At 42.6% G+C, this 12,013-nt stretch overlaps 1 protein-coding gene across 1 annotated transcript in view; it reads left to right on the top strand.

Moving 5' to 3' along the window:
• Positions 1–11,807, top strand: part of GEN1 (GEN1 Holliday junction 5' flap endonuclease) — a 61,347-nt gene extending 49,540 nt beyond the window's left edge. The window contains exons 11-14 of the mRNA XM_068280270.1: positions 995–1,125; positions 6,541–6,602; positions 7,349–7,492; positions 10,191–11,807. Coding sequence (XP_068136371.1) covers positions 995–1,125; positions 6,541–6,602; positions 7,349–7,492; positions 10,191–11,545 — 1,692 coding nt within the window. The 3' untranslated portion in view covers positions 11,546–11,807. The remainder of the gene's footprint in view (positions 1–994; positions 1,126–6,540; positions 6,603–7,348; positions 7,493–10,190) is intronic.
• Positions 11,808–12,013: the final 206 nt, after the last annotated feature.

Here is a 12,013-nt window from a genome sequence, read left to right as displayed (position 1 = left end):
AATGCTCACCTTACCATCGTGTTTGTCTAGTTACGCACTTTACCATACTAATGCTCCCGTTAATCATGTACCACGGGCCGTGCTAATTGCTCAATGCGGGGTACACTGCAGGGGTAGTAGCGGTAATATTGTCGTGCACTACCTGCACACGGCAATACTGTATTAGGGCCCTTTTCCACTAGCAATCGCAATCACAAACACCAGCGATTGTGATTTTTCATTCATTTTGTTTTGCGATTGCGATTTTTCATTTGCATTGTATTATCCCTCTTAAAATTGTGATTGTGATTTGAAAATCGAATCACTATAGTGGAAAATACTTCTAATGATTTCTATGATAAAGTAGCAACCCTAGCGATTTAAAAATCACTAGCGATTTTGAGATTTAGCTGTGTAGTGGAGCAGCAATTGTGATGCTGAATTGCAAAATTGATAGCAATTTTTAAATCGCTAGGGTTTGCTAAATAACATAGGAATCGCGGTAGGTAATTTCCACTACCGCAATTTGATCTTTGCTAAAGCAAGATCGCGGCTCGGAGCGATTTTTACTTCGATTTTGCTATGCAGTGCATTGCATAGCTCAATCGCCGAAAAAAAATTAGCAACTTGCTGAATCGCAATCGCTAGTGTTTAGCGCAAACGCTAGTTATTGCAAGTGGAAAAGGGCCCTTACTGGCAGTTAGTGCATTAACCCCTTTATTCATGCTTTTAAAACTAAAAATAATATTGATCTGTAGTTGCAACTAAAACTGTAACTAAACTTATTGACCTTTTTTTTAGCTTTTTTTTTTTTCCTATAGAAAAAAATTATTTGTCCTTAGAATTTGTAATTGTGTAGCTAAGCTTTTGGAGCAGATGTGAAATTTTGACTGTGTAGTTTGCTTTACTATCCCCACTTCAACCACAAAAATTGACACTGGATTATTCTGTTGTGCTTAGCAAAAGTATTCAGCCTGTTCTGTCATCTTGTATCCTTTGCTCTGCGGTTTTCTAGAATTTTGCTCTGGAACGGATGGACTGGCCCAAACATTATGCCTGTGAAAAGGTTGTGGTCCTGCTGACGTACTATGACATGCATGAGAGGAAGGCAGGCAGACAGGATGATACACAGCTCCAGGCTGTCCGGTAAGAACCACCAGTCACTATATGACATCATCCATTCCTTCTCTTCTACCTACCGTATTCATATCTGGGATTTTCCCAAGAAGCGTTACATCCAACTCTACCTCATTCTAACTTTCTTTTTCTGTTTAGTATGTCTTTTGATTTCCTCTTTTCCCCCTTTTCTTGGATATCATTTGGGTTTCCTTGACTGTATTTTGTGTTGAATAAAGTTTGTGGTGTTCTTTCAAGCGTCATCCTTTACGATTTCAATGCACTTTAGTTAACTGAGGAACAAATTAACAGCACAAACATGCATGATTGATACAGTCGTCAAACATTGCAGCTGGTAAGGCGATACAAAAGCATGAATTATGTTACTGTAGGTGATTATTAGAGTTCTTTCATGATCATCAGTTAACCAGAAAACCTGAGGTTTCTATGTGAAAGAGTCAGGTTTCTATGTGAAAGAGTGATACACCTGACAGGACTAAAGTTGTCCCCGACTGTGAAACAACATTTAAAGAAACAGGGACACCCATACTATACAAGGAAAGAAAACACATACTCGCATATACTGTAAGCCGAGGGGGTAACTTTTAGCACATTTTTTGTGCTGAAAAAATAGGCTTATATGCGAGTATATAAGGTATATAAGTAGATAAATACTTGTTCTACTCACTGCTATGGACTCCGACTCCTCTAATTTGCATATTACAATCTTGTTGATTGAAAGTATGTAACATGAAATTCGTCTCTTAACTGCCAACGCTTAGGAATTTTAAAAGACAACTGAAGTGAGAAGGATATGGAGACTGTCATTTAGTCATAGACTAAAACTAGTCCTTGGTAAGAGTTCTTGTAAAAGGTACAAACCGGAACAAAGAACATCTATCAGGCCCTATGCAATGTAAGTGTGGGTACATGTAAGAATGATGTGCAGGTACTCTGCAGGGGAATAAGGATATTCTTCCTCTATTACACATTCTTCATGCACAATCTGAACCAGGTTTATGGGCGATAGACAACACCTCTGTGTTCAATGTGCACAACATTCTCAGTGGATTCCCTGCAGCTCTGTGGAGAGTGCATATGTAGAGTATAGTACTACTGTGTAAGAAAGTAAACCTGAGACAGATGAAATTAAAGTTTTATACATACCTGGGGCTTCCTCCAGCCCCCTTCAGGCTAATTAGTTCCTCGCTGTCCTCCTCCGCCACCTGGATCTTCTGCTATGAGTCCAGGTACTTGAGCCAGTCTGGCGTAGTGCGCATGCACACACACTCCGCCGCTGGGAGCGTACTACACCTGTGCAGCACTATTGCGCAGGTGCAGAACGCTCCTGGTTGTGGAAGCATGCCGGACTGCGCTGACTGGCTAAATTACCAGGACTCATAGCAGAAGATCCAGGAGGTGGACAGCGAGGGACTGATTAGCCTGATTAGCCTGAAGGGGGCTGGAGGAAGCCCCAGGTATGTATAAAACTTTTCTTTTCATCAGTCTCAGGTACCCTTTAATTCGTAGTCGCCAAACCAAATTTTAACAACATATCAAATAATTTGATTTCATGAGGAGTCCTGGGGCACCCCATACATACATTTGCATAAATCAGAATCAATGCAGAATTATTTCCATCTCATTGACCATCTCTATTAGTGACACGGCTACACATCCGGCTTTATACTTACAGCATAGATGTTATTTTGTATATATAAGAGATTCTTATGTACACATCATATATACAGTCACAATCAGATGTGTATATCTGACTTTAAAAGTACGGGGACTGCTTTATTGAAGCAGCACAAGTAACTAATTTTGATTGGTTTATTTGATTTTTGTGGACTAAGCACAGTTATTACTATATGTATAAATTATTTATGATGACTATTATCTGAGAAATAGAACATTTTATCATATTTTCTATTTTAATTACAGTTTAAATTCATTAGGAGTCGGAGTCGGTGCATTTTTCCCGACTCCGACTCCAGGCACCCAAAATTACTCCGACTCCACAGCCCTGGTTCTACTTACATAATACATGAATTGTCCTGTCCACATGGATTTCAGTGGATGTTATATAGTAAATAAAGAGAAAGCTGTTTCTGGCATTTTCCATCTTTACTACTGATATAGAAATACATATTCCTTCAAGATTTTGTACCTCAGGTTTCTAATTAAATGAAAGTTAAATCTCAGAAATAGAAACCCAGCTAATCAGAAAAGGAGAAATACCTAAAAATATATCCATTCTGTACAAACTTCTATCTACTCCTGATCTGAAAGAAAAACTTAGATACCAGAAGGCATGGGACAGGGACTTGGGGACAACCATCCCTATGAACCTCTGGTCCCAATTTGGAAGAACACAACCAAATGTTCACTAAACACCTCTCTTAGAGAAACAACGACCAAAATAGTGTTTAGGACCTACTATACCCCATCTAGACTATGAAAATTTAACACAAACTCCAGCCTATGCTTCCGTGGTTGCCACTCAGAGGGCACATTCTTACATACATGGTAGAAATGTCATGTAGTAGTCTTTGTAATAATCCGTTTTACAACATGCATCCCTCTATTCTGAGAAATTACTCTGGATTTGTCTATATTATGTAATGCATGATTGTCTCAATAATGACGCTTTGAAAGTAGAAAGTTAAATCTAATGCATAAATCAAACATCTGACAGTCTCTGTGTACTGTGAGAAGCTTAGTTCCCTTTTTTAATAGCAGCATCATTTATAGACCTGATGATGCAAGGAAATATACCTAATATAATGAGATGAAAAGAGATGTTGAAATCATGTTAGTAATGATACAGTTCACCAATTATGGTAAGCTTATGGCAAATCATAATGTCCATTGGCTGTTAGTGTCTTTGGTCTTGGTCTTTTCCTGGCTTTAGCAACTCTAACGCTGAGTGTTGTCACAGGTGCGGTCTTGTGATATGTGTTTAGTTCCAATCAGCAAATAAGCAGAGCGTGGTTCCATCCAATCACTGGAGTATATCGGAGTATATTTTTAAGGAAAACAACTTGTTTTGGAAACGTTAGTATAAGTTATCAAGCAGGACATGAATACATGATTATACAAGTGAATGGTGCATTTTCTAAAGGTGGTCATACACTTTGCAGCAGATTCGACCATCCGATAGATTTCTGTCAGGTACTTGTCAAGTAAAATCTAACAGGAATCTATCTGATGTGTGCCACACACTAGGAACAGATTTCCAATAGTTTTCTGAATGAAATCTATTGAAAATTGATCTAAATGTTCAGTAAGCCAGCACCTATTCAGTAGGAGACCTTAGGCAAGTCTCTCTAACACTGCTACTGCCTATAGAGCACGTCCTAGTGGCTGCAGCTCTGGCGCTTTGAGTCCGCCTGGAGAAAAGCGCGATACAAATGTTATTTGTCTTGTCTTGTCTATATGCATTACTGCACCATTAGATCCAATGCAACTCTATAGGCGATCGTTCTGCTGCCAGCAGCAGATCAACTTAGATTTTCCATCCTGTCAGATCAAATTGATCGAAATTGCCCAAGAATTGATCAATTGGCCGATCGATCGGCCATTGATTTCTGATCAAATCGATCGATCAGTCGATGGCTGAAATCGACCAGTGTATGGGCCCCTTTATATGTGTTCACTTACAGCATAAAGCAATGACATAGGAATGTTATCCAGTTCTGGTTCAGTTCTATCCTCCACCACACTACCTCTGACTGAAGCCAATCCTGATATAATTTCCTCCCTAAGGCCTAGTGAACACCAGAGCGGTTCGGTTGCGTTTTTAGAAACTCTTGCGGCTGAGGAAACACTTGGGTAATGTATTTCCATGGGCTGGTGCACACCACAGCGGGTCGATTTTAACTGAAACACAAACTCCCAGGCTGCAGCATTTTTTGGATTTCTGAGGCGTTTCTGCCTCCAATGTTAAGTATATTAAAAACACAAAACGCTTGATAAAACGCCAGATCAGAACGGTTTACCAGGCGTTTTTGTTACAGTAGCTGTTCAGTAACAGCTTTACTGTAACAATATGTAATCTGCTACACAAAAAAAAGCTACAAAAAAAAGCAAAACGCTTCATAATAATAAGAAAAAACGCTTCAAAAATCGCTAGCGTTTTGTGGAGCAGCTAGCGGTTTTTGGTGTGCACTAGGCCTTACTCTCTTTTTTTTTTTTTTTTTTTTTTTTTCTCCCCTAGTAACTGCACTGTCAAATCTTGCTTGCTATGTGAGTACAGCATAGATCGTATTTCAGCATTTTCTGCAGAGGGTTGAGGTGTATTCCCTTCTCAGCCTCAACCTTTTACAGTGAACCTTCCTCAACCAATCAGTGAGGAACTGGAATGTGGGAGGAGAGATAACAAGCTTCCCTCTCCTTGGCAATGTACCAGCATAGAGCCAGGCTGACTGACATAAGATGTATTACAGCAGAAACGTATCTGATTATATTGGAATGCTTGCAATGCAGGGTCAGGTTGTAGACTGCATAATAAACACAGAGCAGTGAGTAAATGGAATTTGATTTTATGGCTGACCATCCCGCTTTAAGAAAGTAAATCAGAGTGAGGAAAGCTTTTACAAAGCACAAACAATGGCTAAATAATTTATAAAGTTATGCAGAAAATAAAAAATTGTATTAATTATGATAGTTTCAATATACTCCCTCTTTAATGTGTTCTCTCATTTTTTTGATTGTGCCACTTCAACGAGCTTACTAACAGGAAGAGACAGCAAAGTGGACAGACTGCTCTAATTACTGTATCGCTGTAATGATTATTCTTTGCTGACCAACCAATAGGCTGTTCTAGTGATAGTTGCCAAGCTGTATTTGTAATATAGAAATGAAGCAAATGGACATTAGCTCTGCTGTAATGCTAGAGGGCAGTGTGGGACTGACAGGACCGCTGCATTAAGGTCCCGTTTCCACTGGCCACATTGCCGCCATGCGGTGCGATCATCGCACTGCATACACCCGCATGCACTATTGGTCGCGATGCGGTGCCGCTTAATACAACCCCTATGGGACCGGATGCGACCTGTGGAAGACTGCAGCATGCTATCCATACATTTAGCCATATCTCATCGCGACGGTAAATTCGCAACAATGGAAACCGTTCCATTGATTAACATTGACTGCAGTTTGCGCGGCGTGGTGCATTGCGGCAATCGATCGTGGTGCATTGCGCCTGGTAAATCATTTTTTTATTCTCATATTTGTATTTAGCTGTATGTTTGGACTTGTAGATTTAAAGGGAAGGTCCGAGCAGATTTTAAAAAAAAATCTACTTTCCCGAGGCTGGAGGAAGCCCCGGGTAAGTAGATTTAAAAAAAAAAAATTGCTTGCACCTGTTGAGAATTTTATCATTTTTTTATTTTTTATTTTATTATAGAAAAATACCAATATGGCTTCTTTATATTTTTTCAGAATTGTGAAGCCACGAGTAAGGAATGGAGTGCCGTGTTTTGAAATTGAGTGGGTTAAACCAGGTTTGTATATACTGTAGAAGATTTCTACATTTCCACCAATCATACTTGTACACACATTAAACAACTAGTAATACTTATTTTAAGGTCATACAGTGGGCTGGAACTCAAAACAGAAAATAGTTTTCCTACATAACATTCTCACAGTGCACAACCTCAGAAAGGGGAAGTGGATGTGCGTATATATTTCTGTTAAATCCACTGTCGGTTGCCTGTTGTCCCGTTGATCTTTCTAGCTTCGGTAGTGTCTGAATTGCATATGTAAAACAACCGTGAGGTTAGTGTGGTCAGAACACCTGATTATGACTGATATCAGGGGCAGAAAAGCCTATATTCAGGGAGAAGGAGGCACTCCACAGGCTTGAACTTGCGTTCAGTTTATTGCATGTAGTTACACTACATGTTTCGGGCTCCGCCCTTCATCAGGTGTAACCTCCTACCACCTCCACCTTCAATTTATATTGCAGAAAAGCCTATCCTGATCATTGGATAGGGTGGGGGAACCACGATTTTTGCCCAATTAGGTGTTTGAATGTTGAATTGGGCAAAAATATTGTATAGTGTATAGGCTGCTTTAGAGGCAGAGCATTAGCAGGGCAGCCAGGCTATCAGCATTGTTTAGAAGGAATATAATGTGGCAGTGCCCATATCCCCCCTCACAAAAAAAATGGATGTGTGCGTAACCTTTTAGTCAGTTGTGTAATTTGATCCAAGATACCAGTCTGCAAGTGACCTCTGCCTGTTTCCAGACAGCTATGTTTTCCCAGACGATCATCCGCCAGATACTCCATTACTGACCATAGAGGAGGAAAATCTGTTCTCTGCAGCCTATCCTCACGTTGTGGAGATGTTCCAAAAGGAGAAACTGGAGGCAGAGATGCTGAAGCAGAAAAGTAAGAAAGGGGAAGATAACAAATTTGTTGGTATGCCTCCATTTTTACACAATCTGAATGATAGTGGACTTAGAGTTAGTGGTTAATGTTGGGCGCAGTGCCTGTGAGGTCAGTGTTGGGCGCAGCAGCCGTAAGGTCAGTGTTGGGCGCAGCGCCCATGAGGTTAGTGTTGGGCGCAGATCCCATGACGTTAGTGTTGGGCTGGGCACAGTGACAGTGAGGTTAGTGTTGGGTGCACCGACAGTGAGATTAGTGCTGGGTGCAGTGGCAGTGAGGTAAGTATTAGGCGCAATAGCAGTGAGGTCAATATTGCGTGCAGCGGCAGTGTGGTTAGCATTGGGGCGCAGTGCAGTGAAGTTACTGTTCGGCACAGCGGCAGTGTGGTTTGCATTGTGGCGCAGTGCAGTGAAGTTACTGTTGGATGCAGCAGCAGTGAGGTTAGTGTTGCGCGCAGCGGCAGTGAGGTTAATGTTGGGCGCAGCGGCAGTGAGGTTAATGTTGGGTGCAGCGACAATGTGGTTAGCATTGGACGCAGGACAGTGAAGTTACTGTTATACGCAGCGGCAGTGAGTTTATTGTTGGGCGCAGCTGCAGTGTTGGTTTTTCTTGGGCACAGTGGTAGTGAGTTTAGTGTTGGGCGCAGCTGCAGTGGGGTTTTTCTTGGGCACAGTGGCAGTGAGTTTAGCGTTGGGCGCAGCTGCACTGGGGTTTTTCTTGGGCACAGTGGCAGTGAGGTTAGTGTTGGGCGCAGCAGAAAAGAGGTTAGTGTAAGGCACAGTAGCAGGAGATTAGTGTTGGGCACAGCGGCAGTTAGGCTAGTGCTGGGCACAGCGGCAGTTAGGCTAGTGCTGGGCACAGCGGCAGTTAGGCTAGTGCTGGGCACAGCGGCAGTTAGGCTAGTGCTGGGCACAGCGGCAGTTAGGCTAGTGCTGGGCACAGCGGCAGTTAGGCTAGTGCTGGGCACAGCGGCAGTTAGGCTAGTGCTGGGCACAGCGGCAGTTAGGCTAGTGCTGGGCACAGCGGCAGTTAGGCTAGTGCTGGGCACAGCGGCAGTTAGGCTAGTGCTGGGCACAGCGGCAGTTAGGCTAGTGCTGGGCACAGCGGCAGTTAGGCTAGTGCTGGGCACAGCGGCAGTTAGGCTAGTGCTGGGCACAGCGGCAGTTAGGCTAGTGCTGGGCACAGCGACAGTGAGGTTAGTGTTGGTCACAGCGGCAGTTAGGCTAGTGTTGGGCACAGCAGCAGTTAGGCTAGTGTTGGGCACAGCAGCAGTTAGGCTAGTGTTGGGCACAGCAGCAGTTAGGCTAGTGTTGGGCACAGCAGCAGTTAGGCTAGTGTTGGGCACAGCGGCAGTTAGGCTAGTGTTGGGCACAGCAGTAGTTAGGTTAGTGTTGGGCACAATGGCAGAGTGGCTAGTGTTAGGTGCAGTGGTAGTACATGTAGCGGTAGTGAGGTTAGTGTTTGGTGCAGTGGTAGTACATGTAGCGGTAGTGAGGTTAGTGTTAGGTGCAGTGGTAGTACATGTAGCGGTAGTGAGGTTAGTGTTAGGTGCAGTGGCAGTGCATGTAGCGGTAGTGAGGTTAGTGTTAGGTGCAGCGGTAGTACATGCAGCGGTAGTGAGGTTAGTGTTAGGTGCAGTGGCAGTGCATGTAGCGGTAGTGAGGCTAGTGTTAGGTGCAGTGGCAGTGCATGTAGCGGTAGTGAGGTTAGGGTTAGGTGCAGTGGTAGTACATGTAGCGGTAGTGAGGTTAGTGTAAGGTGCAGTGGTAGTACATGTAGCGGTAGTGAGGTTAGTGTAAGGTGCAGTGATAGTACATGTAGCGGTAGTGAGGTTAGTGTTTAGAGAGGAGGTATTAGGAGGGTTAGTTTGAGAGGAGAGATTAGAAGAGTTTGATGCAAGCATAACATTTGAAATGCTGTAATATTAGTTATATAAAATTACTGATATTTATTCTATTGACTACCCCCACCTGCCAAACTCACTAGCATATAAACTACATTTATTCTGTGGGCAATACCTTTCCGGCAAGTTCTGTGCCTAGAAGGTGATATCCTTTACCTTTAACAGCTGCCATGGGAGTGTTTCTTACCTGGTGCCAAGTGTATTTAGGGTGTAATCTCAGCAATGGGGCTCACAGATGAATGGATGGATTGCACCCCGGCCGTAACGTCTTATTCTAATAAAACACAGGTTATTTCTTAGTCAAGAGCCGTGAGAACGGTCCTTTCCCTCATATGTCTGCTTACTGGAGTCGAGCCACAAACCTATAACTACAGTTAGGTGGCAATAACGGGCCGTGATGGGCTATTTGGAATAAAGTATTGGTAATTGGAATGTCTGATTCTGCTTACATAATGTATCCGCTGTTCTCTCCCTTCCCATAGAGTAGATACCTTCAGCCAATAAAACCTGTGATATTTTCCAGCTGAGTAAATAGTTGGAAATGAAGCACGTTTCGTTGTCATCCATTTCTGCATCAATTTGGAGGCTAGTCAACTATGCTGAGAAACGATTATATGCAAGCTGAGCCACGGCGGGGACCGTTGCAGACGGATTCTGCTTGTGCTAGCAAAGCGTCTTAATGAAGCAATGTATATTCAGATAACTTGTTCCTCCTAACAGGCAGATCCTTGATTATTTATGAAAAGCAACTGCTGAAGCGTTCGTTTTTTATGTATTTATTTTTTATATGTTTCCTAGGCAAGAAAAGCAAGCCGAAGTCCAAAGTCCTTCCCGATATGGATGATGTTGCTTCACTTTTATCTGAAATGAGTTTGGCCCCAATGATGAAAAAAACACCACCCATAAACACTAGCGATGATGAAGACCTCTTGCCTACCACCAATCGTGACAGCCCTGGTGACTTGCAAGGTCTTCTGCTCTCCACAGAGTGCTCTCCGCCAGCCCAAACCACAGAAAATGACTCAAATGTTTCAACATCTTTATTCCATGAAGACGAGACAGAGAGTCTTGATGGTGCCGGTCTTTCTCTTCAGGATCCCTGTCCTTCTCCAGTAATGACCAGTAGACCGGAATCTGCTGTGTCATCCCCAAATATGTCTTCAGTCTTTTCTGACTTGCATCTTAGTGACATTGACTGGGAGGCCACCTCATTTAGTAGGTCTCCTCAAATAGAAGGTCATGCAGACCGTAAGAAGGAACATGATCTGAAAGACAAACCAAGTGCTCCTGAACAAAGATATTCAACCAGCCACTTGGCTAATGTCAACCAAGAAACCGTTGAAACAAGCAAGTGCAATTTGGTGGATAAAGCTGAGCAGATGCCTGCTTTGGCTCTAGACTCTCCTTGTATCTCACATCTTGAAAAGATCCCTTTAAGAGAGAGGATACTATTAAAGAATGCTCAGCAGGCTGGAGATCTAAGCTCACAAAACCATCATGTGAAGGACCTTTCTTCGTATGCTGTATCTATAGCCCCCAGTAAAAGCAAACCAATAACGCACAACTCCATGAAGAAAAGTGTAGCCCATAAAGAAAATGTGCACGTGCATCCTAAGCTAATTAAACATCCAAGTTATCAAAATAACAATGAACACACAGATTTGGGCACAAATGTTCCTGGAAAAGGCTTGAAATCACTGCAGTCCCCAAGAACGAAATCATTCAGTTTCGTGAAGAAGTCTGCACTTGTCCCTGTAAGGAGCCTCTCAGATTGTAGGCAAACCGATAAAATCAGAACCAAAAAAGTGATGCTGAAGAAGAGTGTTTGCCAGAAAATGGCATTGTCTAGTGAGGATGAGGAGGAACAGGGGAAAGACAAAAGTAAAGACGTAGTAAAAGTGAAGATGGCTGGTACCACAACTGAGCTTTCTCAAAGAAAAATGGCTTCTACTTTGCAAACCTCTTGTTCTCCTTCACCAACTGATAATAGTTTTTCTGCTACAGATGATGTGTTTTTAAGCCCAAAATTGAAGAACTTGGTGAATGCCACATCGGAGAGAGAGGACAGTGACTGTGATGACTCCATAGTGTCTGTAGACAGTCCTTTGCCACTGTCAGAAAGATTGAAACTGAGATTACTACACAACTGCTAGCATAGCTAACATTTTACTTGTCATGTCTGTGTTTTACGTGATCATTCAAAGTGTGGTTCTTATGCTCTCATTTTGCACTTTTTATATGTATTTTTCCTCAAGGTGATCTGTCTTTGTTGAACAGATTACTGAAAGGGGGTTTTCTTAGAAGATGGACCTTGAAATCCTGTTTAAAAAATATTTATATATTTGTATATTCTTATAGACGTCCACAGTAATCAATAATTAAAAATAACTTGTATTAAAACAAGGATTGTGAACATCACTAAGGGCTGGTTCAGACGGACGCCTGCAGAGCGTTTACAGCCAGCGTTTGGGGCTTGGCGTTAAACGCTCCCATTCAAGTGAATGGGAGCGTTTGTACCAAGCTTTCACGCGCGTTTGCACGAACGCGGCGTTCGGGTCCCGATTTTCCCTGGCTTTCAAGGAGCCCCTGGAAGCTACATGTAGCTTCCAGGGGCAGTTAAC

This window comes from Hyperolius riggenbachi, chromosome 4, assembly GCF_040937935.1.
Source record: "Hyperolius riggenbachi isolate aHypRig1 chromosome 4, aHypRig1.pri, whole genome shotgun sequence".
In the NCBI taxonomy this organism is placed as follows: domain Eukaryota; kingdom Metazoa; phylum Chordata; class Amphibia; order Anura; family Hyperoliidae; genus Hyperolius; species Hyperolius riggenbachi.
This window is presented reverse-complemented; position numbering and strand designations above follow the sequence as displayed.